Source organism: Drosophila hydei, unplaced genomic scaffold (genome assembly GCF_003285905.1).
Source record: "Drosophila hydei strain 15085-1641.00,03,60 unplaced genomic scaffold, DhydRS2 tig00000211-arrow-pilon, whole genome shotgun sequence".
NCBI lineage: Eukaryota > Metazoa > Arthropoda > Insecta > Diptera > Drosophilidae > Drosophila > Drosophila hydei.
Window position 1 is genome coordinate 1,169,922 of NW_022045685.1, and position 27,215 is coordinate 1,197,136.

General features: G+C 41.0%; 4 protein-coding genes across 5 annotated transcripts in view; 2 read left to right on the forward strand and 2 right to left on the reverse strand.

Moving 5' to 3' along the window:
* The first annotated feature begins 123 nt into the window (after positions 1-123).
* On the forward strand, positions 124-1,221 carry LOC111603212 (coiled-coil-helix-coiled-coil-helix domain-containing protein 2). 2 transcript variants are annotated; one of them, XM_023320710.2, is made up of 2 exons: positions 124-304; positions 656-1,221. In XM_023320710.2, the coding sequence occupies exons 1-2, from the start codon at positions 258-260 to the stop codon at positions 1,104-1,106; spliced, it is 498 nt and encodes a 165-aa protein (XP_023176478.1). In that variant the 5' UTR covers positions 124-257; the 3' UTR covers positions 1,107-1,221. The 2 variants fall into 2 exon arrangements, with proteins under 2 accessions (XP_023176478.1, XP_023176477.1); XM_023320709.2 differs by having other exon boundaries at positions 128-304; positions 653-1,221.
* Positions 1,222-1,919: 698 nt separating this feature from the next.
* LOC111603130 lies at positions 1,920-4,053 on the reverse strand. Its single transcript, XM_023320604.2, has 2 exons — positions 3,816-4,053; positions 1,920-3,759 (listed from the first exon to the last, which is right to left on the reverse strand). Exons 1-2 carry the CDS (start codon positions 3,862-3,864, stop codon positions 2,279-2,281), a joined length of 1,530 nt encoding a protein of 509 aa, XP_023176372.1. The 5' UTR covers positions 3,865-4,053; the 3' UTR covers positions 1,920-2,278.
* Positions 4,054-4,528: 475 nt separating this feature from the next.
* On the reverse strand, positions 4,529-9,645 carry LOC111603138 (protein xmas-2). Its single transcript, XM_023320612.2, has 3 exons — positions 9,185-9,645; positions 7,580-9,134; positions 4,529-7,455 (listed from the first exon to the last, which is right to left on the reverse strand). Exons 1-3 carry the CDS (start codon positions 9,229-9,231, stop codon positions 4,558-4,560), a joined length of 4,500 nt encoding a protein of 1,499 aa, XP_023176380.2. The 5' UTR covers positions 9,232-9,645; the 3' UTR covers positions 4,529-4,557.
* A 200-nt stretch (positions 9,646-9,845) lies between these two features.
* LOC111603088 (partitioning defective 3 homolog) overlaps positions 9,846-27,215 on the forward strand; it is a 44,103-nt gene continuing 26,733 nt past the window's right edge. Inside the window, exon 1 of the mRNA XM_023320547.2 lies at positions 9,846-11,298. Coding sequence (XP_023176315.2) covers positions 11,179-11,298 — 120 coding nt within the window. The 5' untranslated portion in view covers positions 9,846-11,178. The remainder of the gene's footprint in view (positions 11,299-27,215) is intronic.

The window sequence follows — 27,215 nt, forward strand, 5'->3', positions numbered from 1 at the left end:
TTATAACGTATACGAATGTATCGATAACTGTATTGATATGGCAGCACTGTAACTGGCTGTGTTTGGGACTTGTCAACACTGCAAGCATCGATAACACCATACATCGATTTATAATTTCAAGCAACTCTAGTTTTGCATAAAAGTTTATAAAACCAAGCAAAGCACCCGAAGCCCTACAGTTAAATTCTCGTAAATAACTAAATAACTAGTTCGTGTCAAATTTCAAATAAAATAATAATATAAAAAGAGATCACAAAATGGTACGCCGTGGACGTTCTGCTAGCCCCCCACCATCAGCCAGACGGTAAGTTGCGTGCCACAGTGCAACTGTAAAAGCGTAATAATATGCAAGTGGACAAAAGGCAACACATAGAATGACGCAAAAAAGCCATGAAATGATATGCTTTGTTCTTAGTTGCTACACATTTGCAACAAAATTTGATGCATTATTCCGCATTCGCTAATTTAAATTTGACTGAATGAAATATTGAGGAAATTCTGGAAGTTTCCGTGCCGCAATTCGTTACGTAACCTAAAACAACAGATAAACACGGAAATCGAGACGAAGACTGTGCAACGAGCAAAGTTCAACCGTGTGACAAAAACAATGCAGGAAATAAATTTAATGTTTTTTTTTTCTTTTATATGACAGCAGCGCACCGGTGCCCGTTCGCGCCGCTGCACCAGCACCGGCTCCGGTGCCAGCACGTGCTGCCGCACCACCGCCAGCCCCGATGGCCGCCCCACCAAGCGCCGTTGGCATGCCAGCACCACAGCAGCCCTCGATGTTCCAGCAAATGGCTGCCACTGCTGGCGGCGTTGCCGTTGGCTCTGCTATTGGTCATACCGTCGGCCATGGACTCACATCTATGTTCAGTGGCTCAGGAGATAAGGAGGCCGCAGCTCCAGCCGCTGCCGCACCGGCTGCACCACAGCAGCAACAGCCCTACTATGGCCAGCAGGCGCAGGCCAATGAGCCGCAAGGCGCCTGCGCTTGGGAAATCAAACAGTTCCTGCAATGCGCCCAAGGTCAATCGGATCTGTCCCTCTGCGAGGGCTTCAATGAGGCGCTGCGACAGTGCAAGGTGCAGCATCATCTGCAGTAAATAACATCAGCAGCCGCAGCTCCAATAAAAACAACAAAAACCAAATCGAACATAACAAAAAAAAACAATACAAAAATTCTTCTCATCAATCGATGGCGAAAATGTTGAGCTTGAAGCTGTTTTTTTTTTTATTTCCTGCGTTTTTGTTAGTTTCAATTAGTTTTACATAAATAATTCATGATATTGTTAATGAAACAGCAAATTGTTTAATTTAGTCAAATTGTTCAATAGAAATTCGCGCCGCGCAGCACGCCAGCCACAAATACTCCTTGGCTGGCGGCGTAGCTGGCCATAAAAAAAAGACGAAGATGATTTTATTTATATTTTAATTGCTTAGCTTGCATTGAATTGTGAAATGCTCCAATCGCTGGGCGCCTGCCAAGAGATCAGCCCAAAACACGTGAGCGCCTTAGAAAGGATGACCTTGCACTTTGACGACGCACTGCGTACCGAAAATAGTCGCTCTGATTCATGTGTTCAGTAGAAAGAGTGAGCGAGAGGGAAAGATGAAGGGGGAGGGGGTGTTCTGCAAACATCGCGTGAGTCGCTTTGTTTTTGTTTTCATTTGCTTTGTGTTTGCTGCGCCAATTGAGACCTGTTTTGGTGAAATAATTGGACCGGGCTAAGTAAACAGAATCGATTATGATAAACATGTTTACGATGCGGATGACGAGCATTAAGTGTGCCTATGTATGGCTGTGTGTGTGTGTGTCACAGTCGGTAATAGCTCACTCTCTGTCACTCTCTGTAGATGCTATTCCCTTTTCTAAAATTTCTAGAATAATTATAAGAAAATTTAAAAAAAATCGATTCGTCATGTTTATTCGTACAAACTGTTATAAATAGTCATTTTACAAATAATGTTTCTTTTTTTTTGGTTTTTTTTTGTTTTGTTACATTTAGATGATTTCCATATTTGATTTAATTTTTTTTTGATTTAAATTTTTCACACCGAATTTGCGTGCGCAGCCGAGATTGATGAAAAGGTGCTTTGACTTCTCCCGATGAATAAAACCAGAATTTGGAGCAAGGCATAAATATGTAGGTAGTTGCGAACAGAAAGAGAGAAAAAGAGAGAGAGATGCATATTGTTGTTTGGCAATGATTTTATACTTTGTATATTTAGTCTCATGTCATGTTTTAGTTTGTTATAGCTGTTGTAGCCGGCGGCTTTAGTTAATGTCGTCATTGTCGGTTTTGTTTTCATCATTTTTATCATCGTCGCCGTCGTCGCCGTCGTCGTCGTCGTCGTCCCCGTCGTCCTCGCTCTGGTATTGGGTATCGGCATTCAATAGCAAGCTCAATTTATTCTCCTGCCTGGCTCTGGCTCGCACTACTGCCTGGTGACCCAATAATGTGGAACGTCGACTGGCACCTGTCGACATATTGTGATTCCTGAATGTCTGACTTGTATATAGCGTCGGCGTCTTCAGTTGATTTTCAAAGGCCCGAGTATGCAATTTGCTGCGACCCTCCATGCTGGTAGTGACCAGCTTGGAAAGCGGCGATATCTTGTGGAATTCAATCGCCCCAACTTTTTGTTTGGATGAATTTTGATCCAATAGATCCCCCAGTAAATTGTTGAGATTATCCCGCTCCTTATGTTTGATCTTCCTAACCTGCTTAACCAGATTCTCAACCGGCTTTTCTACAATCTTTTTGGGGCGCGTGAGCTTCGTGCTACGCTTGTTGTAGGGCATCGACTTCTTGAATGGCTTAATACTGGGCAACTGCATTGGGGACCCGTGAAATTCTTGCTTTGGTGAAAAACTTGTCGGACGGTGGCTTCTTTGGCTCAAGGACCTCTGGACTAAACGATTTCGTAAATGCAAGTTACCGCTATTCGATGCCGTTGGCACTTTCAGCTTGAGTGGTTTTGACTGACGCAACGCCCTCAGACGCGTCTCATAAGTTTCTAGGTAACGCGACGGATTGTCGGTTGTATTCAAGAAGGGCATATCAGCCGTTGCGAATTTCAACACCGGATCCATGCATATTAGGCTTTGTGCGCGATCTCTTATAACGGGTGGTATCCGTTGGCGCTTCGGATGTATAAATGGCCGCATGTCTCGGGAGCTGCGCACTGCACGGGCCTTCACCAATTGATCCGTCTTATCGTGTATATGCATTATGGGCAACAGTGGTTTCTGCGATTTGTCTGGCTTCCCCCCTTCGACTGGCTTCTTAGCGTCGCGCAGGAGCTTCAGCATTTTGCTCCCCGATATGACCTGTTCATTCCTGTCGGCTGCCAGATTCCCTTGGTATTTTGGTTCGGTTTGAAATACTAGCATTGGCACCAATGGGCGGTCGATCCTATCCTTGGGCCTCTTCAACATTTTGGCTCTCTCAAATCTTTCGCCCATTGTCGTATAGCTCCGTTGTGAATGAAAACTGGCCCAGACATTCGATGTGGGCAGCATCAATGGGTCATTGTTACCCCGATTGGGTGTCCGCGTCTTTGGATAGCGGCGCATTGCTATTGGCAGTCGTGCACACCCAGTTGCTGCATTGGACTCTCCATCAATCGATCTCTTCTCCAAGAAGCTTAAGTTCGATCGTCTTCGTATCATGGCAACCGACATCTTTCTTATCAAGCGAGAACGTACCGATCGATAAGTGCTCAAAATAGCGGAAACTGGATTTTGAGTGGGGCCTTAGGTGTTCCTTGTTATATTATATATATCTATATATATATATGTAGTTGCTTACCTCCAAAGGGCAGCAAGCGCAGAGAGCCTAATCCATGTAGATTATTCATTTTGTTAGCGTTTAAGCTTCAAACGACTCAATACAGCACAAATTTCTAAAGTCAAATTTCTAAAAAATAATTTGATAATTTTTATCAATTCGCATACGAATCCTATTCTCTTTGTGGTTTGCAACCAATTAGAAATTGCTCAAGTACGGCGTTATAAAATTTTTACTTTCTACAGGAGAAATTTTGTACTTTTTCAACTTAATTTGGTCTGTGGTTGTGTTTTAATGAATTTTATTTTACAATTGCCAGCAAAGTAACCAGCAAGGCCTACATGATTTTTTAGTTTGTTATAAAATGACGTGCGTTAATTTTTGAACACTATCCAATCAATGTGCAATCGATAGAAGGCGAGGCATTGTTAATCGAACAGTTTAGCACAACGTGCGAGGCATACTTTTTGGCGCCTCAGAATTTGAATTTCCACTACGCTGATATGATGTTTGTTTAGCTTATGAAGCATAATTTTTGGCGCCGCACAATTTGAATTTTAACTGAACTAAATGCGATAACACCCACAGCTGATGTACAGTGTTGTAAAGCGTGTAAGGTAGACTTTTTGGCGCTAATTGGCAACACGCAAACTCCGCTCAAGCACTGGGTGATTATTTAAATGTATGTTTTAAAAATATATTTATTAAATTATTTACGTTACATTATTAAAAAAGTATATAGTATAAATAAATGCGTCGGCGCTTATAAAAACTTATTGGCACGTTGCAGTACTTGAAGACGTCTCTCTTCAGCCGTTTGACTGACATTGAGCAGCCTCTCGGTGCGATCCAACACAGCTGCACACTCATCTGATGCGCTAAGACGTTGACGCTTGTTGACCGGCTGCATTGGCAAGTTTTCAGCCTGTCGTCGCTGATGCTGCTCGTGTTGCCCGGCTAGAGACTGTCGGTCGCATCGTTCGATGGTGCGCTCCAGTGTGTCAAGCGGTTCGTTCAACACAGTTAAAGTCTTGCGCTCAACATGTTGCTGCTGGCATTTGTCCAACGCAGCTTGCGCTTGTTGCAGCACTTGCTCATAGCTAATCGGCTCTTGCTGCGTTAATGCGTCTATTTCCAGCGCCAGCTCTTCATCTTGCGGCTGTTCATCTGCTGCTGCTGGCTCTTCAGGTGGCTGCCACATATAATACCAGTGCGTCTCAAATTGACGATGCATGGTGTGACGTCTGTAAACAATGGCTACTGGCACCGATGCGGCATTGCGCTGCAGTACAAAATGTAGACGTTCCTTGGCAAAGATCTCGACAATGTCTAGATAGTTAGGATTGCCCGTGCGTAGCTGCAGCTCCAGTGTTTGTATCGCACGCAGTGCCACAGTTTCAATATGCGATTCCTCTTCGCTCAGCTGTGCATAGTTGAGGAGCCATTCACAAAGCTCTCGTTGCGATTTGTCGCTTGTCGCTGGCAGCGGCAACATCTCCGGCAGCTTGGCCTGCTCCAGCAGCTGCACAATCTTCGCTCGCTGCTCACGCGTGTGCCAGCCACTCACAAAGTACTCCAGTCGATTGGGCAACGGTGCCTGCGGCGGCAGTGGCTCAACATAGACACGCAGCTCCTGTGGCAGTTGTGGTCGATCTTCTAGCTGCTCGCCCGCCACCAGCTGCAGACGGCGCACTGCTTCGTTGTACAGCTGAACACAGAACTGAGGCGACTGACGACAGCGCCGTCCAATGGTCGCATCTCTCTGCGACGCATAGCGCAGTCGATCATACAGCTCATCGCCCAAGTGGCGGAGCAGCCATTCGCGCAGCTCCATCTGTTGCAGTGACCTGCGACTGCGATGCGGCTGCTTGGCCAAAAATTGAATTGCACATTGAAGCAGAGCGACCAGCTGCAGCTTCTGCTTGCCACGTGTCATGGTGCGGCAGTCGAAGATGCGATACGCGCGCAACGTTTCAAGCTGTAATTGCTCCGCCAGAAGCGCCTCCTGCGTTTCCTGCTGCTGCTGCTGCACAATCAGCGCCACATACTCGCAGCCACTGTTCCTGATCAAGCTGTGCAAGCGTTGACGCGCCTCTGGCAGTTGCTTCACATCCACGAAGCATATAATGCCATCTGTATTGCTCAGCTGGTTAGCATTCGCTTGCGGCATGCCCTTCAGCTTGTGGACGCACAATGCGACACCATGTGCCAGTCCACTTATGTAGGCACCATCTGCATCCGATCGTTGACCTTCGCTCTGCATTGGCTGTTGCAGCACACCCCGATCCAAGGCATGTTCCATGACGAGGCCCGCGCTACTGTCGGGCAGCGATAGCAACAGCTTGAAATAGTGACGAGCACCAGGCGTGTATTGCTGCAGCGTGCGGGACAGCAGCTCCCAGATATCGAGCTTGAGCCAGCAGTGATCATCCATGCCCGCCAGCAGCTGTCGATAGTCGCACGCCTCGCCTTGACGATAGCGCCGCATTAGACGCAACGGCTGCTCCACCGTTTTCACATTTAACAGTCGTTCGCTGGACTCGCCGCCAAAGCTCAGCGGCAGGCAGGCAAAGAGCGCATCCTTGCGCAGCTGCACACGTCGATAGTTGCGCCAGCGTCGCCAGTAGTGACGCATCAGACCCAGTTCGTAGTCGGTGCGCAGCATGTTCCTTTTGACCAGCTCGACAATTTCCTGCTCCAGCAGCGAATCGTATATGGCCACGGCACTGTGATGCAGGCGATATTCCAGATTACACAAATCCTTCAGATGCTCAGCGATCAAATCTTCCAGTAGCTGCTTACACTGTGCCTCACGCTCCACTGCGATGCGTAACAAGCGCCGACGCTCCGCCTCTACCGCCTCTGCTGCAGCAGCTGCGGCTGCTTCCTGTGCCTGCTGCTGACGATGTTGCTTCTCCTTGGCCTGCTTTTGATCGAGCAGTCGCTGCCGTCGCGCACGTTCCGCTTGCTCCGCCTTGGCCTTTTGTAGTTCTAGCAGTTCCAGCTCACGCTGCTTAGTAGCCACGATGGCCTGCTGCAGTGCAGCCAATTCGGCGGCCTTCGGATGTCGCTGTTGCTCGGCTACACTAGTCGCACTTGGTGCCGGCTTTGCCGTCGTGGCAGCAACGGCGGCTACAAAACTGAAGTTAATGGCTGAACTCTGGCTGGGCTTTGGTTCAGCCATGTTGCTCCCAAGTACAACAGCGCGCTGCTGCTGCGGCGTATCGATGCCGAAGATATTGTTACTTGTCTGCGCTGGCATACTGAATGTGGGCTGTGGCTGCGGCTGCGGCTGCGGCTGCGACTGCGGCTGTGACTGCGGCAGTTGAGGTGGTGGCGTGGTTGCCTTGATCTTTGGCGATATGGGTACCGAAAATAGCGGCACCTTGAACAGATTATCAATCGGTGCTGTGCTCTGAAGAGCTGCTGCTGTTGTTTCTGTGTTCGCAGCTCGCACTGTTGCCCTTGGAGCTACTCTTATTTCCTCTTCCAGCTCCTCGCTATTCGGCAGCTGATCTCTGGCCGTCCAGGCGCTGGTCTTAAGGTATCCCTGCTCATTAAAGCTGTTGTGTGGCCGATGATTGCTGTAGAGTGACTTCGGCGGCAACGGCTCGCCACAAATGCATTCGCCTACGCTCTGCTGACGCTTCGATTCCACTAACTGAGCGAGAAAGAGATAGAAATTAGTTCGAACCGATTAGAGTGAGAGCAGAAGTAGAAGAAGCAAAGTCAATGCGGATAAGCAGGAATCTCTTATCTTCATTCAAAGCTGTCGTTGCACTCACCTCGAACTGTCTGCTCAGCTTGTAGTGCTCCGGTGTATGAATGCGCGTCAGTTCGACGCGATCCGCTTGATTTACATTCAAGCCGCAGCATTCGACAAATTGGACTGTCTCCTCATCACTGGGAAAGAGCAGCATCTGGCGTATATAGCTGACGGGCAGTGAGGAGAATTCATATTTGCGGGGTGCTCGATAGGCCTGCACGATGCGGTGCAAGGCCAAAATGCGCAGGCGTATAAAATAGGTGATCAGAATGCAGGCGCTCAAATAACTCGTCTCCGGTTCGCTCAGCAGCTGAAAGAAACGCACGAAGTTCGTGTCCTGCAGCGCCAAATGAAATTGAATGGCCCGTCGGATTTCCGAGCAGTTTTGCAGCTCAACGGGCAGCTGACCAATGTCCCACAGAAAGTTAGCGTCTGCCAGATTGAGCAGCACGATATAGCCCCGGAATTCGGGCTCGCGTGGACACTGGACGCCCTTGAGGCGCAGATCGTGGTACATGTATTTGAGCGTTTGCAAACATTTTGTTAAATTCTCGGCATTGATTTTGGCGTCAAAGACGCTGGGATCCTCGGCCACCAGGCGGGCGGCGCAGTGTATGTGAAAGCGTGCGCACTGCTCCACCAGTTTGACGGCACTGAGAGAGCACAGCTCCTGCTGTGTGATCTCCTTGCGTATGGAGCGTGTGCGATCCCAAACGAAATGGAACCAATCGCCCAGATTATCCGTCTTTTCGCTTACATCCATTATCTCGTGCATTAGGTAACTCATGGTCATATGAAGTGCGGGTTCCGCGCGCAGTTCATGAGGTAGCGGTGTCTCCTGATCGGCGCTGCTGCGGGAATATTGCTTCAAGGCGAGCTCATGGCAGATCTGCTCATCGGAGCCCGGCTTAAGCTCGTAAATGGCCACCTGTCGTTGAAATTCCCGCAGCACACGCTCCTTCTCCGGGCACATATCCGGACAATGGCCCTGCAGACGCTGAGCATCCGCTGTGCCGCGTTTTTGATTCAGTCGCAACAATTTGTCACGTGCATCCAACACGCGATATTTTTCTTCGCTTGTATGCGCCGGCTTGCGCATTATTGACTCCAGTTCCTGTTTGGCGGCTTTGAATTGAGCGGGTGCTCGTTGACGTTCACGCTCTCGTTCTCTTTCCCGATCAACATTGCCGCTCGTTGGAGTTGAAGCAGCTTTGCTTGTGCCAAATGCAGTTGCAGCTGAAGCTTGTGTCTTTGCTGCGCTCGCTTTGTTATTTCCATATTCGTTGCGCCAGCCGGCACTCAAGACACTTAGCTCCGCCTGCACGTCAGGATCGACCCACTCCTCTGTCTTTTGTGCCGGCGCGGTCTCATTCTCCGCATAGCTCATCTCGAACTCGTGTCCGTTGTAGATGTTACCCTCGCGCAGTGCAAAGGCTGCCTCAGCTTCGGTGGCATAACTCACAGTGCAGGTCATGCGTCGAGGACGCAGCACAACGTTCACAAGGTTGCCAAAGCGACCGAAATGCGTGCGCGCCACATATTTGTCGAGAAACAGTTCTGGTATGTTTGTGCATCTGAAATTCAGGCGTCATTAGAAGCACGAGAGCTGCACTTGAATACTTACAACAAAGTTTTGTAGTTATAGGTACCGTCTGAGCGTCCATCCGCCATATCAGAAAATACAAATGCTATGCAAATCTCGTCTTGCTCCTTGGGCTCATAGCCAATTTACACATTCGCAATTCGCAACCAATTTTATTTTGGTCACACTGAATCCTGCTTCTTGCATATATGTGTATCGATTTAATTAGATTGCATTCGATAAGCTAGTCAGCTACGACATAATATATGGTCACATTCAATTTGGTAAGTCTGGTCATACGTTTGCGCGGCAAGATTTTGTAGTCAAAGTCGACAAACCCAATTGGACGTAATACTAATGATTCTTTAATTATCCTAAATGGTTTTCAATAATCACCGCACTGAAAATACAATTAGTTTGTAATCATAAACAATCTAACCAATATCTGGCTTGATAAATTAATATATATATGGTTGAATAAAAATAATTTTAATAAAAGTGTTTCAGCTCTGTGTAATGCTTGAAAATTTAAAATGAATAATTTTGATACAGTCAAAAATTAAATTTTAAGAATTTGCCGCACATAGTGAGCGGGCACGCAAACACATTCGATATATTTAACTTAAATATTATGCACATAACTACTGTAAGCGCTAAAATATCGACTCAATATGGCGATAGTTATGTATATCGATAATCCGATATTCCCAGACTTGTCTAGTTGTTGTTGGCATTTAACGCGGAGACAGCGTTCGTAGCGCAGCGCGATGTTCAACGCTAAAGAATTTGTTTTTTTTTTGTTTTTGTTTTTGAAATAACACGTTAAGAACCACTAAATGATAATTGTGTAGAATCGTTAACGAATCAAGTGCAAATACCAAAACACATATAACTGTAGGTGCAATCATAACAAAAGAGAACGAATTAAAAGTAGAAACGACGCTTACTTATAAAAGCGAAGATAACCACGAAACGACGTTGCGAACGGTGCGACGAAAAATGATCGAACGGAATATCTGTGCCACCAGTTGGTAAAAGAGACAATTTAACTTTTCAATAAAGCAAAAAGCTGCTAAAAAACGCGAGTCAAGCAACCAAATTATTGTGTATTTTTTTAAACTATTTTTGTTGTGGTACAACAAAAAATTTGCAATTGCCGTTGCAGTTCGCGGGGTGCAGCTGGTATTATTGTTGTTGTCTAACGTGTTTTATATTTGTTGTTGTTGCGTTCGGTTACGACGTTTCCGATGATCTTGGCCTGTTGTTTGCCTTATTTTTTGTTTTGTTGAAATGTTGTTATTGTAACTCGTTTTGCGCGTGTGATTCATACAACAACAACCGCTAACAGAAAATGCAGTGAAATATGCTAAATGAAATAAACAAAGCAAAAGGCAAAGCGTAAAACGGCTAAAAGAGCGAGACGAGTGCGTTGACGAGTGCATCCTGCATTGAGAGCGCGAGAGATAAAAACGATAACAAAATAAAACAATACAAAGCGGCGCTCTTTCACACACACACACAGAGACACTAACACACACACCACACACACACATACGCAACTTTAAGCGCGCACGCACACGCGATAGTTCTTTCTGTCTGGTGGTAGGTGAACAAAAAAAAAACGTTTTTTCTCGTCGTGTGTACAGCTGCTGTCAAGTGCGCAGCCGTAGCCGCAGCCGCAGCAGCGACGCCAAAGTCCTTTAAGCGTGGTAGTGCAGGCCATCTCGCTCGCTCGCACACACTGTCCAGCTAGATGAATAGCAACGCGCACGCACACATACATACAAGCAAACAAACGTATGCAGCTGCTGAGGAGCAGATGAAAGGAGAAGATGATGCCAAAGCCAAATGCCAGTAACGGACAACAACAACGTACAGATGAGCAAAATATGTATCTACATTAATAATAATAACAACAACAACAACAACAAAAACGACGACGACGACAACGAGTGCAACTGCAAAAAGACATTCCATACAAGTGCATTATTATTAATATATTTAATTGAAGTGTTATCGAAAGTGTTATCGAAACTATGAAGGTTACCGTTTGTTTCGGCGATGTTCGCATTTTGGTGCCTTGTGGCACCGGCGAGCTGCTCGTCCGGGATTTGATCAGCGAGGCCACGCGACGCTACAAAAAGGCAGCCGGCAAGGTGAGTAACATATTCCAACCCGCCACCACGTCTCCCCCTCTCGAGTGCACCTCTGCTCTATGGTTATTCATCCCCCTTTTTAATATTGAACAGCGGAAATGCTGCACTTGAGAGCGTCAGTTGTTTGTAATTACGAAAGTCGAACCCAAAAGAAGTCGAAAGTGTATATCAGTATAAATGAATGTATGTATGTATTTAGGTATGTATATGTCTGTGTGTGTGTGTACATGTAATTGTTATCGCTCATTAAAAAGATGGTAGGCCAGATCGGAATGTGTGTGTGTCTAGGTAAAATATTTGAATAATGATAAGCGGCGACCCAATAAAAACCGCTCAAAAAAAAATAACTAAAGAAAAAGAAACAGTCAACCAAATATTAACAAATTGGAGCGTCCAAGACGAAGAATTTATGCTCTTCAAGTCATTTGTATGCAAGCTTTTGAGCGATTATAGATTGTTTATATTTATGGCATTATTATTCTTTATTTTTCAATATTATTATTAATGAAATGGAAGCTTTTTAGTAGAGCTTATGGTCGTTGGGCGAAAATCTTCGCATTCTTTATGTAAGGGTATTCCCTAAAGAATGAAGCTAGAAATCTATGTAAATGTTTCAAATAAAACCAAAAAAAAGTGAAGATGATAACAACAACAAACAGAGTCAAAAAGACAAGCTGGGGGACAGAGCAAAGCATACAGCAAGACCACAGAATAAAAATGAAAATAAGGTAAATAAATACCTTTAAGAACCCAAAGACAGAGCGCACTGTGAACTCAGTTGAACCCGAAAAGATCTGCTCGTAACTTCTCAACTTCTCAGGGGCAGCCAAATTAAGGGCCCAACCTTCTACTTCTGCTGCTGCTGCTGCTTCTTCTTCTTCATCATCCACATGAGACACGACAGGTACAACGCGCTGTAATGCACAAGCCGTGGCAGTTGTGGTAGCAATGGCAGCAAAGCCAACATGAAGAAGAATAAGACAAATGGTATAGGGCTCTGATTGGGGCAAGGGTTCCGGGCGGCTGGCTGCAGTCCAGCGCCTTGTAATTAATCAAAAAGGCATTCCACTCTAAAAGCCTTAATAAGAAACAAATATATATATATATATATCTGTGTATATGTATGTTTGTGTGTGTGCTCCCCAGGGAAAACCAAATCAATTTTTATGTTAATCGCAAACATCATTATGAGCAAGATGATCAACACCATGATCATCGCGTTGATGATGACGTTTTAAACTTGATTAAGCTATTAAACAAATTTTTGGTGTTTCATTATTTCCGGCTATAAAATTCATTTTAGTTTTTGGTAAAAAATGTTACAGCAGTTAAAAGCAAAAAACTTAAAACAAAAAATATATATAAATAGATATATTAAAAAATATTTAAGAAACGACTATAAATGATATTGCTTAAACATCTAACTAAAATATAATATTTTTATGCTGCGCAGCAATTTCTATATATTCTCTGGACTCGATTGAGGCTGCTTTCAAGATCCATATTCAAGAATGTGAAGCTTTTTCTAAGACTATTTTTTTTTTAAAGCTGAAACGCTAGGCCTCTAGCTGTAGCATCCAGCGCCTAGTCCGGCCAGCTTCACTGGAGCACTCTGAGTTATTATTATTTCTGCTGCTGTGCCTATCGGAGTGCAACGTGTGAATTTGGCAGAGATCTAGCCACACTCTCAATTGTTTGCTGAGTGAGTGGCTCGCCAAAACAAGAAAAAACAAAAAACGAAAAAAACTGTGCCAGCTGCAAATTGCGAAGCTCTTTGAAGAAATATAGCAGATAAGAGGGCGCTTTCCATTTCGCGATCACGTGTGTGTTGTGCGAAGAGAGACCGAAAAGCAAGACCCAGACTTCGACCCAGACCCAGACCCAGACCCCGAGCCAGAGCCAGAGCCAGCGCCAGAGCCAACTGCTACAGGGCTCTATATATGTATCTATCTGCGTCTCGACAGCTCTTAGCGGCAAACTTGCTAATTATGCAATTTAATGCCTCAACGGCATAGAAATTGCAACATCAACAAAAAATTGAAAAAGAAAAAAAAGAAAGAAATATAACTTCGGCTCTGATTTCAAATTCTCTCACATGGCATGATGATAGCCGTTAGCAACAGAGTCTTCCTTCTCCCTCTCTCTCTCGCTCTGTTTCTCTATATCTTCTCTCTCTCTCTTTGGCTACCCTTTGCCATCAATGCATTCGCTTTCGCAGCTGCTATTTCTCTTGGTATTTGGCTCAATCTCAGAGATGCTCAAAGCGACCCCAGCATCATTTTAACTGGAGCAAATTTGCAGCGATTGCATTCAAGTTTTGGCATGCTGAGTGAGTATGGCAAATGCAGCTAATTGCAAATTTATTGCCATAGAAAACTCTGGCTTAATAATTTATATAAAAAAAAAATACTTGAAATTTGAAGTACAACTGAACTATGCAATGCAAGGAATGCAAAGAATACAAATTTATACAAATATAAATATATATATATATATATATATATATATCAAGACAACATAGATTTTCATAACTTTCCATATTAGTTAGTTTTTTTTTTTTCGAAAATAGACTTTGGAAATTCATTCCAAGCTAATGAAACAGAATATTTCCAGCTAATCTTAATCAATTTGCATAATTTAAAAAAAAAAACCATGAGCTCATTATGAAATGAGTTCCAAAGAAAATGATGCAATCTCTTTCATAATTACGAAAGGTCATTAAATATAATAGATCTTTAAATAAAATCATTAAATATTATAGATCTTGAAATAAAATATGGAATATGGATATAAAATCTGTGAAAGAATTCTGCTTTAATTATTAGCTTTAACCATTAATAGATTTTTATAGATTTTGACATATCTTATGCCCTATTGTCAGAACCCTTCTTAGCCTTGACTTTTAATAGGTCTCGATTGATCTATGCTCTATCTGTAGGACCCATCTAAGGTTTGACTATCAATAGATCTTTTTAATATCTTCTGCTATGTGTACGCCCTATCTGCAGGACCTATCTTAGCTTTGATTAACGAAAGAGCTTGATTGATCTTAATAGATCTTATGCCATACCCTCATGTTCTAACTTAACTTTTATTGTTAAGCGATCTATTGCTTTATATCAAAGCTATTGCTATCCTAAGTCTATCTTAGCTTGAACTATGTATAATTCTTGAGAGATCTTGACATACCTTATGCTCGACATTCAAGATCCATTGCTTATCAATAGAGCTTGACAGCTCTTAATAGATCTGTTCAAATACCTATAAGTAATGTATAAATATTGGAAAATTGGAAAAGAAAATTGTTTTCGAAAATAATGAAATACGTTTGGCTTAAGTCGTACTCCATCAGAAGCCCAATCAAGTTCTTTGGTGTGAGCCCCAACCGCATTCTCAAGCAAATTGATTATATAATAAATTCGAATGAATGTTGTTGAATCAATTTCCCTTTGTCGCTTCGCGTTCAGTTAGGATTCTCTCTGTCTCTCTCTCTCTTCTCTCTGTGTGTTCGGTGGGCGTTTTTGTCGCCTTATCGCTAGAGCTCAGAGTTGGGCAGCCGATCAACTGGGCAACCAGGCAACTGGACAATCTGACAAGCTGGCCAAGTGGCCAACTGGTAACTGGTAACTGGTAACTGGGCGTGCCATTTGACTCATTTTGTTTGTTTTCATTTCCTTTTTATTATTGTTTTTTGTTTTTATTTTTTGGTTCTTTGTGATTTTGGCACAGAGAACTGTCTGGGGAATCGCTCTGGAGGCGAGCAGCAGCAACGGCAGCGGCAGCGGCAGCTGAAAAAGATTCATTGAGCATTCAGTTGTTGTCGCTGTTGTGAATTCTTTTGGCCACTGTATAAAACCAGTTTTGCGCAATTTGTAAATTATTTCGTCATGGCAACAATAACAACAACAACAACAACAAATCCAAAAACCAAAAACCAACTCAAATTCAGTGAGAGCAAATATTCAATGAAACACTTTCGAAGCTGGCGCAAAAATATTTTGTCTGCTAAATATTTGAAAATTTGCGCACGCTAATTGTAGCGCGTTTTAAGTGCGCTCTAATTGAACACCTCACTTACGTTCGATTGGCAAAACTCAACACCTGTGCTACAGCAGCAGCCAGAAATCGGCATAATAAGTATAATTACGAATGAGAAACAAACAGGAGGATAATGTGTATATGGAGGTGGCCTATGCTGTTGCTTCTATCACTCAATAGCCAAATGCAAATTGATGCGAATAGTATTATTTAGTTTAGAGCAGAGCTAGTTCTCACCTGGCACTTGCTCAGGTATTTGTTCTGCCAGTTGAATATTTCAGAAGTCGTTGCAAGGTGTTTGTTGCAGCACTCTTGATAATTGGTTGATATTGGCCAGCGGCTACTATGGAGAGATAAACATTTTCAATGTACATAACCGGAAATCTAAAACAGGTTTCACGCAACGCAAACCGCACTTTGCCCCTCCCCCTCCCGCCACTCCTCTGGCACTCGTGGCCAACTCATGGCATAGAACACACACGGATTTATATAAAATAATCAAAAACAATTAGTAATACATTGCTGAACAGCGCATAGACGAGCTCAATGAACCACACAAACTATGCTAGTTAGATGAAGAGTTCCAGTTCCAATTGGAAGTATGCAAAGTTGGCTCACTTCAAGGCTTTCCCTGCCGCCAACCTCAAAATTCCACAGCATTTGGCTAAGAATGCAAGCCAATTATAACTATGGCCGACTAATGCCATAATGGGCTACCATTTAAGTCGCTGTTTGCCACCTAATTTTTCGCTGCCCCACGACTGCAAGCGCAAGACGTATGTATTAGCCACGTTAGAATATGTATGTGTGTTCAGAGCAGATGCACGACTGCCGGATACTCTGTAGTATGCTAATTGACTGGGCAAATATCGTCAATATTTGATCATTCATATATAATATTGATATATAACGATTTATGTGAGTGAAAATTTATTAAAGAAAACTTATTCAATTCATAACTAAAAAGTGTGCCCAGAAATTGACATAGAAATGTAGTTCATATAGTTCACAAAGCTCACATATTCAACGAGTTCAACTAGCTATATAGTTCCCATTCATATAGTTCCAGTTCATATAGTTCATATGGTTAATATATTTTATTTAGCTTCAGTTCTTAAAGCTCAGTTAATTCAACTTAGTTTACATATTGCACATAGTTCATATTGTTCCAGTTCATTTAGTTCCAGTTCATAAAGCTCATATATCTCATATAACTCATAGTTCATATAGTTCACATAATTCGAATGGCTCTAATAGTTCATGATTCATTTAGCTCACATAGTTCACAAATTCATACAGTTCATCTGGTTCATATAGAACATATAATTCATATAGCTCACAGAGTACACATAGTTCATATAGTCCACACTGTTCAAATAGTTCATCTAGTTTTCATAGCTCATGTAGTGCTTATCCTAGCTTAAATGAAATCAGCTAATTTTCCCTTGATTTCATTGTTGATAACGTGAATATTGCAACTGTTACTAATAAAAATTTGATCAGAGTTAGTTAAGTTCATAGCTATTAATAGGCATATAGCTAACTAGTCATAATTTATTTCTAGGGTATAAAAATCAATTGCGTTTTAATTTTTGCGCCCACCTTGGCAAAAAGTCTGTCGAGCAGCCAGGCTTGGGTAGTTGCTAGACTCGCGAGGGTTGGCTACGTTTTGTTGTTGTGTTGTCATGCCAACAGCCACAACATATGGCATATATATAGCTTCAGCTATATATATATTTATATATATTTAGTGAGTCTATCTGGCATACTTAGAGTTGCGACTGCGTCATTTTCCATTAAGGGGCGTCCAATACTGGGCTCATTGTCGTATAATATCTACCTAGATACTCGCAATTTACACACACACACACACACACTCATGGATTTGTAGTGTGTTATTCGTATTGGTTTTCCTATTCATATCTTTATAACGCTTGCATTGTTGTGGGCTGGCTGACTTGAAGCTCATGTTGATTCATGCTGCTTGACCAAATTAGGCGCGAAATTCAATTGAATTATTGTTTCAGTCTCAGTCTCAGTCTCAGTCTCAGTCTCTGGCTTAAACTCGATCTCAATTTCGGCTGTCTTTATTTTTTCGGGTGCCTTGTAATTGGAAATTGTTTTCAACATCAATTGCTCGCTCGCCCACGTCTCGTCGCACATGTCGACACAATTTCAGAGGCCCAATCCTATTGTAACGCCCACGCGCTCAATGTAATGCGGCTCTTAAATTTTCATTTTTGCTTTGTTTTGTTTCTGCTGCATTTGGCCTGCAGTCGCAAGCGAAAACTTAACAAATTGATTAGCTCCTTGAACACTTATGCAGTAGTAATTGATATAGATTGGATACTTTAATGAAATTGAGCCGTTTTGGGCTCACTTCATGACTGAAAAGAAACAGAAGAAAAAATACACGAAATATATTCAGAAATATTGTTGATTTCCATGCTGTCTTATCTTTATGGCCTTCCAAAGAAAAACATCTTACTCAGCTATGAGCTTTATGAGCTTTAACTTTTCACCCCATTCGAGTGATATTTGTGTCCCTAACATAAGCTTAATATTTCGTTGTATTTACAGCACAATTCATGTGTATAGCTTCGAAAATTTTAATTTTAAAAACAAAAACTGCAATTAGAATGAAATAAATTTTGTTACACAAAAAACTTAATCAGTTATGCTGAGAAAAAGTATCTGGAATATGAATTTTCATTTTATATCATTTTTAATAACTTTTGCCGTGTTCCAAATGTACTTTATTTATATTTAACTGAAACACTAAATTTAACATTTAGTAAATGAATTTTGAAATCTAAAATTTTAATTTTTTAATATTATATATATTTTATATTTTAATTTTATTTTTGATTTCATATTTTTATTTGAAAATTAAATTAAATTAAAATTTTTCCATGACTATCTGCGAATGGAAAAAGTTTGATTTGCTTAATCAATTTCTGCTGCTAAAAAGTTTTGGCTAAGCTAAGCTAATTTGAAAAGAAAATAAGCTTTGATTCATTTGGCTTAAGAGTCGTTTCGTTTCAGTAAAGAAATGTGAACTAAAGTTTCAAAATGCTGCCATTTCCTTTCGTCTTTACTTCTGGCTTTATAGAGTATGCAGCGGGCATATGCGCTGCTAGAGCTGCTTTCGTAATGCATTGAGTTTTGCTGTTGGTTTCCGCTTCACCCCATAGTTTGGCTGGGTGGGCGTTTGTGCTCTATTTGCATGCCTGCCACACACCACACGCCACATGCCACACGACTGTACGACTGCTGTTGCATTTTGTGGTTGGTGCGCCCGCCGCTCAAACGGCCCAGAGTCAAACGGATTCCTTGGCCAGGTCTCGGATATATCTTCTACAATTACAATATATTTATTGCTGCACTAATTGAGTATCTATTTTGGTCACGCACGTGTGTTCCTCGTCTACCTTTGTGTTCTGTTTGGCTTTCTGGCCATGCTGTTTGCTGACTGTTGACTGTTGTCTGTTGTCTGTTGTCTGTTGTTTGCTTTTGTTTGCTATACCCTGTAATGTGCAGAGTGACTGGCAGTGGGTATAGCTGCTTGTCGGAGTAGGGAAAGCAGCTGCTAACTGGGTGTGGGTATTATATACGGTAAAAGGTGTCAAGGTATATTCTTACAATAGGATTTATTTGGTGATATATATGTGAAATGTGAGACATATGATAGTTAGCTATGATATTATATATATAACATATACAATATGCAAATATAATAATATATATGTTTGATCCATATGTTATATATGATATGATGTGATATATATGATCCATTTATATGCTATATTGGATATGATAGGATGAAATGCTATATATGACAGATACAATATACATGATAGATAACTGTGTCATATATGATATGTGTGGGATATGAAGAATGTTACATTATATATAATATATGTTTTATATGATATGATATGTAGATAAATATCTATGTTAGAAATTTTATGTATTTGATATGATATGATATATATGATAGATCTATATGTTATATGATATAATATGTTGATTATGATATGATGTTATTGTATATAGGAGAGATGTTTGTTGAAATTATATATATGATAGATATATATGTTAGTTGTGATATGATGACAAGATATATATAATATACACTATATAATATAAAATAGATTTCATATGATATCACAGATTGAGTAACACTAATTCTATAACTGTATATTTTATACTATATGTTTAATAATAAAAATATAATTTATAATCCAGCTTGAGTATAAGATCATGAGTTAACTTTGACTGCTATGGGTCTGCTTATTCATAAATAACATCGAAATTGAAAATACATTTATTACATTAACAGAGATAGGGTATTCAACAGTGTGACACTCTCTAGATTGTCAAGTTAAATTGTTTATTTGGAAATACATCTCTTCCTCTCGCACACCCAGTGCATGACTGCTGCATTGTGTCGTTAGTTTTTTGTGCAGGATTCGAAATTTAGGGATACGAAGCCGACTGCTCGAGGGCCTGACACATTAATTAAACGAACTTCCTGCCGGGCGGCATAGAGCTGCGCCCATTGCCACTGCGCCGCTTGCGTGTCAAGGGCCGTTACAGTTCTGCAACTGATTCATTGTTGTTGCAGCTCATATAACAACATCGACAACAACTGCATTTCGTTGCCCTGGTAATATATCTTTAAAATATAACAAACAAAAAAAAAAAAGAATTTTTTATTTATTTTTTTTTTTTGATATTTACCTCCTAATGAGAATCCAAACGCAACGGAAGCGCCACGCCACCGAGCTCATCCGCCCCGCACACCAAAATTTGTATTCCCCCTGCCACTCCAACCACATCCGTTATAATAACAATGAAGCCGGCAACAACAACTGCATTCAATATGCATTATCATCATTCTAATTAATTTGTTCACTCTGCTTCGCTTTTTTCTTGCTCTTCTTCTGCCTCTTTGTGCTCTCCAATTTGCTGCCCATTTTAATCAATTGAGTTGTTTGTGGCTGGGGTTTTTTTTGTGTGTTACCTTTACCTTAGCGTCGAGTTCAAGGTGAATATTAAGTAATGCCAGCCGCTGTCCCTGTTTTGTCTACCTCCAACGTTTGCTGGAGCATGTTAGAGGTCGAGCTTCGCTACGCACCGCTGGCTAGGCCTCAAGACTGCAAGCGGACGCTTCCCGAGTTGCGTCGATATGCTCCATTGACGTGCCTTGTGTCAAGTGCAAAGGTAACTGAGTGAATGTCAATTGTCAGGTGAAGGTTAATGATTGAGTGAGACATTATAGCAATTGATCGATTTTTATCGATTATTTCAACAGCGACTTAGGCTTAGTATTTGAGCAATCAATCGAAACTGAAGAGCTTAAGTCTAGATCTTTTTCTACTTTCACATCTCTGTTTTATTCTTACTACAGTCTAGACCCAAATATAGATTAGATATTGCTTCGAAAAGCTGTTTGTTTTTCTTAGATTTTCTATTTTTTCTTGCATGATTCATTCATGTCTTCTGGTTAAATTTGCATATGGAGCAGAGTTACTCATGCAAGTTTCGAGGGGTTTCTTATCTGCCCAGATAGTAAAATCTACCTAAAAAGGTTCGTCGAATACTCCTCAATTTTGCCTTCAGTGACTCAAGCTGCTATTCATTCATAACTGTAATGAAAGGAAGCAAATGAAGGCATTAAGCCGGTTCGTTTCTGGTTCGAATATGCTCAAAATTTGCGACTCAATTTGCGGCTCAACTCCCCCTAGTTATAATTAGCTTTTGCATATCACAAATTGTCGTTACAATTTTTTCTTGTTGAATTTTTGTAGTATCTGTTTTGTTTTTTGTTTTTACATTTTTTCTTTTGGGCTTCGCTTTTATCGCTGAAACGTGCGCGACGTTGCGATTGAATTGTTGCAGCTTCAATATTGTGAATATTTTGCAACTGAGGTTTTGGGTTTCGTTAACAATTTTCGCTGTTGTTTTTGCACCGCTGCAGTTTTGTGGAATGCAGCGCTGTGAAAATGTGCTTGGGGAATGGTTAGCTGGAGCGGAGGCGCTGGAGGGTTTGGATATGTGGGACGTCGCGTCTCGAAACAACAGTTGTGAAGCTGACGTTGATCGTAATGATGATGTTGCTGATGATGGTTTGACGGCCGGCGGTTGACGGTTCACGGTTGACGGTTGACGGCTGACGGTTGACGGTTGACGGTTGACGGTATATTGACCCAGCCAACTCTTTCGGCTTTGCGGCTCTCTCTCTCTCTCTCTCTCTCTCGCTCTCTCCATTCCTCTCTCTATCTCGCTCTCTGTGTCGTCATATCTGACACATGCGATCGGGCCGTACCGGTTACCGTGCATAGGTAGTGCAAGTACCACTCATGGCGTGCCAATTTCGCGCTTACTCATGCTGCCCAGTCAACAACAACAGTCAAACTGCTTTGTCCGAAGCCCGTACGTGTCAGAACAGCGTACCGTGCCCAGCAAAATTGAACCAAAAACAAAAAATAAATAAAATAACAAAAAATGAAAAAGAAATGTTTATATATTTCCACAGAGATGCACGCCCACCGTACCCGGCAGCGCTGGTGCGACTGGGCCGTTTGGCATGGCAGTAGGAAGTGCCCACTGACCCTATCGAGCTGACGATCTAGCGCAGCCACAAAGTGCAGCACATTGATAGCAGCACTTCAGCTGTCCATATTAATTATCAATTTGTTGCTTTCTGTATAGTTAAATGTTGTCAAACAAACGTAAATGTTAGCAGCTTCAGTACAGAATCTCGACTATGATTAAGGGAGTTTATGGATTTTGCATTGCATCAAATTTACAGAAAAACTTTAACACTTTTTGATTATTGCAATAGGAAAAATCTTACACTAGGGGGACACCGACTGCATAATATGAAGGGAATCCACTCCAAGTTAACAGGCATTGCCCGATTTGCCACGCCCCAAATGTACGTATCGAGTGCAGCTGAACACTTTCAAAGACGAAGTCTTTAGCTTACACAAAACCAATAGACTCTTCTCCCTACGCGAACGAGTATAATACAAATTGAATTCAGTTACTTGACTTGAGCTCAGCTGCGAGATGAATATTTTAAGCTAACATTTGTTGGATAATTAAAATGAGTTTGGGAAACGTTAAAATACTTAATTTGGCACTCAAACTGGCTCAGCTAATGTTCTTGGTAATAGCTTGGCATTAAACATATGTGCATTATCAATTAAAGTATTGTTTGGCTAAACAGCTTCATCTCCAGCTGACTCATGGCACAAGAAGAGCAACATCAAGCGAAGGCAAGAAGAAGAAAAAGTAAAAAATTCGGCAGTTCTCACAGATAAGACGGAAGTGCTTCAATTAAGAGGGAAGAGTTAGGAAAGGGTTTCAAATGAAATTCTAAAACAATAGTTGCTTGATCGATTGGATTTCTGAAACTCCGGAAATGACCCAAAAAAAAAAATATAAAATACAAACTGAAGGCTTCCAATCGAAGTTCAAAGACTCGAGAAACGATTATATAATGCGATGCTATAGATTTAACGGGCAGACGGCGCCTCGTGCACAGATGTGTGCTTGTGTGTGGCTTACACGGCATTTAGGCACATTATGCTGTCACACAGCATCCAGAATTTGTGGGTACGTTGACTCACGCAGAGCAGCGTAAGTAATTTATATTTGCTACGTGTACGAGATCGTATATGTATTTATCCAGGTGTTTCCTCTAAAAGAAAACAAAAACAAAAACATAACAAAAAAACTTAAATTTAATGCATGAATCATTTGGTAACGTCAACAATGGAGCTGCCGCATTTGCCACAGTTGAGAGTGGGAGTGGAGAGACTGAGAGACTGAGAGAGAGAGATCGGGAGAGCAAAGCGCGCTCGCCAGTGTTGCCAAACGACTCCGTTGCAAAGAATGTTGAAGGCCACAAAAGGTCGTAAAATGCTCGGATCTTTATTTTTTATTTTGGTTTTTTATTCATGCAGCAAACGGCGACGCCAACAGCGGCAACGACTTTGACTTCGACTTCGACTTTGGCAGCGTCTTACATTCGTTTTTAAATTCGTTTATTTCATTTTTTGCCTTCTTCCTCTTGTTTTTTAACCTGCGATATTATAAATTTGTCACGAAATGTGCTCAACTTAATGGAATTAAGCATGCGCTATAGACGTATATATATATATATATATATATATATTTTTATTACAGATCGGACTCTAAGGTTAGGGGCAGAGACTTAAAAGACTTTTGAGCTGCTTCTTGATATTCTTATAAGAAACTATTTTTTTAGTTTATTTTTTTATATTTTAAGTTTTAAAATGAGTATATTTTAATAGCAATTTGAATAATTATATTATAATAATTTATATGTATTTTTTTTAATTTTGTGCAATTATTAAATATTTTATTAATTAATATACATATATATTTAATATATATATTTATTATATATATTAATATATTAATATATATATTTATTATATATATTAATATATTACTATATATATTTTTATTGTATACTTTTTTAAATAGAATTTTATTTGTTTAATTACAAAAAAATATAAATGTTCTAAAAAATATGTAATAATTAATTTATGTTTAATATTTGCAAAAAATAAAAAAAGTATTTATAATTTTTAATGATGTTTTAAAATTATTATTATATTATTTTTAAATTGCTTAAATAATATACTAATCTGATAAATATCTAGAAACTCATTTCTAGGGTATTAAATGTGTGGCATGCCGCTTTTGGCATCTGCTGTAAATTATTTTTTTTTTATCTGCCTGCGCTTTGCAGCGTTTTTCGTGGCCGTCGCTTTGCCAGGCTTCGTTTTTTTACGTTTCTGCTTTGAATTTCTTTCATTTCATTTTTTGCGTAGGCGCTGCACGTGCGCCAAGCGGGCAGCAACGAGAACAACAACAACAACGAAGGCAGCAACTGAAGGAATCCAACTGGGCACGCCCCTGCCATAGCCATGGGTAATTGCGCATGTTGTTGTTATTGTTGTTGTTGTTGTTGTTCTTGCTATGCACGCTTAATTAATGAAATACGTAAATAAATAATTGAGATTTTTGCTGCGCAGAACAAAAGACTCAAGCGACAAACTTGTCGCGGCACCCTAGCACAACAGCACAAAACAAAAAATTGATAAATTTTTGGAATGGGGCGTGGCTGCCGCCGTGCTGCTCCGTTCCAATTGAGTGCGGCTCAACCTTTTGCTATGCAACCACACACACACGCACACAGACGCACGCACACCTGCCAAGCGACACCCACATGGGCGACGCCTTTGCGTCTTGGCCTTGAAATTAGCTGTGCAGACTACACTGTACAGTAAAGACAACAGCAATGGCAACAAAAACCAACAACAACAATTCACATTTTGCTGTTTGCTTTGTAAATTCATTGCATATTTGCTTAAATCGATCTCAACTTGGTTTAATCTTACTTTGTTCACTGTCAACAGCTCAATGTAAAAAGCTTTATGTAAAAATCATTAAGAAAATGCAAAATTGTTGCTTGCTTTTGATTGATTCTTTGTATGAGCTTGCTGCCGTTGAGGTTGCATTGCTTGAGTTCGATTTCTATTCACATTCCACACGCTAAGTCTAAATATGATTCAAAGTTTCGGCGAGGCGAGGGCTGGCACGTAAGTTATTTGTTATTGCAACTGGATTAAGAGTTTTGCAATCTGAATCCTTGGCATTTGTGAGCTGCAACGCAGCGCGCTTCAAATGCAACTGAAATCATTTATGATACAGTTTATAGAGATAATATACTGCCTTGAGGCTAAGTTCATTTTGTGAACTAGTTCCAAACACCTTTAGATGTTGAGGCACAGCTTCGATTGCTTCAGATTAAACTTTTTGAGGCACAATATTTAGCTCTTCTGCCTCTTCTTCTTCTTTATGTAATTTTGTGTGTTGCAAAGCCTCAACGCTTTCCCATTTGGCAAGCGGCCGTTGACAAGGCTAAAGCCAAAAAATATATTTATTTGTGGGAATCTTTTTGGTGGGCCGCAAGCTCCACTGAACTCGCTTTTAATTTCACTGCCATAACAAGAGCTTTAAATATATATATATACACACATGTGATTATATACATATATATATATATATATATATATATATATATATATATATATTTGTTTATGTACATATCATAAATAAAAGTAAAATTAATTGCTTATATAGAAATTGTGTGTAAGCTAACTTTTTCCGCCAGACAAACGCCCATAAAACGCAGCAGTTGTCATCAATGTTTAAGTTGTTGTTGTTGCTTGAGTTGTTTCAGTTGTTTCGCTTGTTGTTGCGCATGCGTAAATAGCAATTTTGTATGTTTTATTTGTTCAGTTTTGTGTCGCTGTTGCTGTTGCTTTTAATTTATTTTTTGTCTCTGCTCTTTTGTGTGTTTATGTTGATTGTTGTTTATGCTTTAAGCGCCGCTCGCTGTGCCGCCTGGGCTGCTTCAGGCTTGCCAACTTTGCTGCTTCAATTCATAAACAATATCAAAAGCCAAATCTGAACTGATCTCATATTGCTCTCATTGAGCACACGCCTTGGCTCCTCAGATCCAACGCAATAAGGGCGTGGCAGCCCGCTCGGCACATTTAATTACATTACCAAAATTGTTGATTCCAGGAATTCTTATTTTATATATTGTCGTGCCTTTCCCTTGAAGTTCCTATCCCCCCCTCTCTCTCTCTCTCTCTCTCTCTCTCTCTGTCACTCTCTACCCTATTGACATTTTCAATATGCGGTTAGGTAAAGGTTTTTTTTGCCTGGCTTTTTCTTTCTTTTTCTTTTACTGTTTTTATGATCGTGCCCGTCATACCCTCTAATTTCTTTTTAATGAACTGTCGTCTGTCACTCTGAGTGGTTCTTCTGACTGGCGGCTTCTTGGAATAGGGTTCATCTCACTCTCTCTCGCTCTTTTTCTATCTTTACACTGATCAATGATTGGCATCACACGCGCTCGTAATCGTATTTGTACTCCATTTCATACCCTATCTCCTCGCATTCTCATTCAACTCGTCAGCTTGCCACTTGTTTACTTCATTTACCTTTTTCTGTTCTGTAAAAAGCTATTGAAATTGAAGTAGGCCTTTGCTATCCTTTGTTAGCGCTGTGAATGGCGTAGGTTTTGGGCTAGCCATTTAGCATCTGACGCTTTCTATTCTACAGTGAACACTGTGCCTCGATAACGCTTAGTCGCCCAAACTCTGCTAGCTCCACTGTGACTCTCTAAGCAAGTGCTGCTCTTGGCTCTGTTAGTTTTAATTATATATATTGCTATAGTTTGATGGCGTGTTGCTTGTACCGTGTACATACTGTACTACATATTCAATTACAGCTATCGCAGCTTTTACTGTGCTCGTTCTGCACTTTTGTCATCTGGTTAAATATCATTTACTCATCTTACGATGCGATTTGTATGTTCTTAAGGCTCTCTCCCCCTCTCCACCTCTCTCCCTCTCTCTCTTCGTCTCTTTCAGTGAACAATAAATTATATTGTTTTGGAGCTCTGCTGCCCGTTCAAACTCTTTATTCATAAACAAAGCAAGAAATGGGGATTCGCTTTGTTCTGGCTGCGTCTGGCTCTGGTCTCTGGCGCACAGAATCTGAAACCGATTTCGAATCCGGTTACCAACATTTAATACTACCTTTTCATAATAAACACACACACACGCACACGCACACCTTTACTTGCTTCATGTTAATGATTATATTAATAATCATGTTAATCATTTTCCATTGAATGCTGTTTTTGTTTGCATTTGATATCGATTTGAGTTTTGCATTTCACAAACGCATGACAAATATCGGCTGTTCGATTGTTTGATTGATTGATTGACTGCTTGGCTGACTGATTGATTGATTGATTG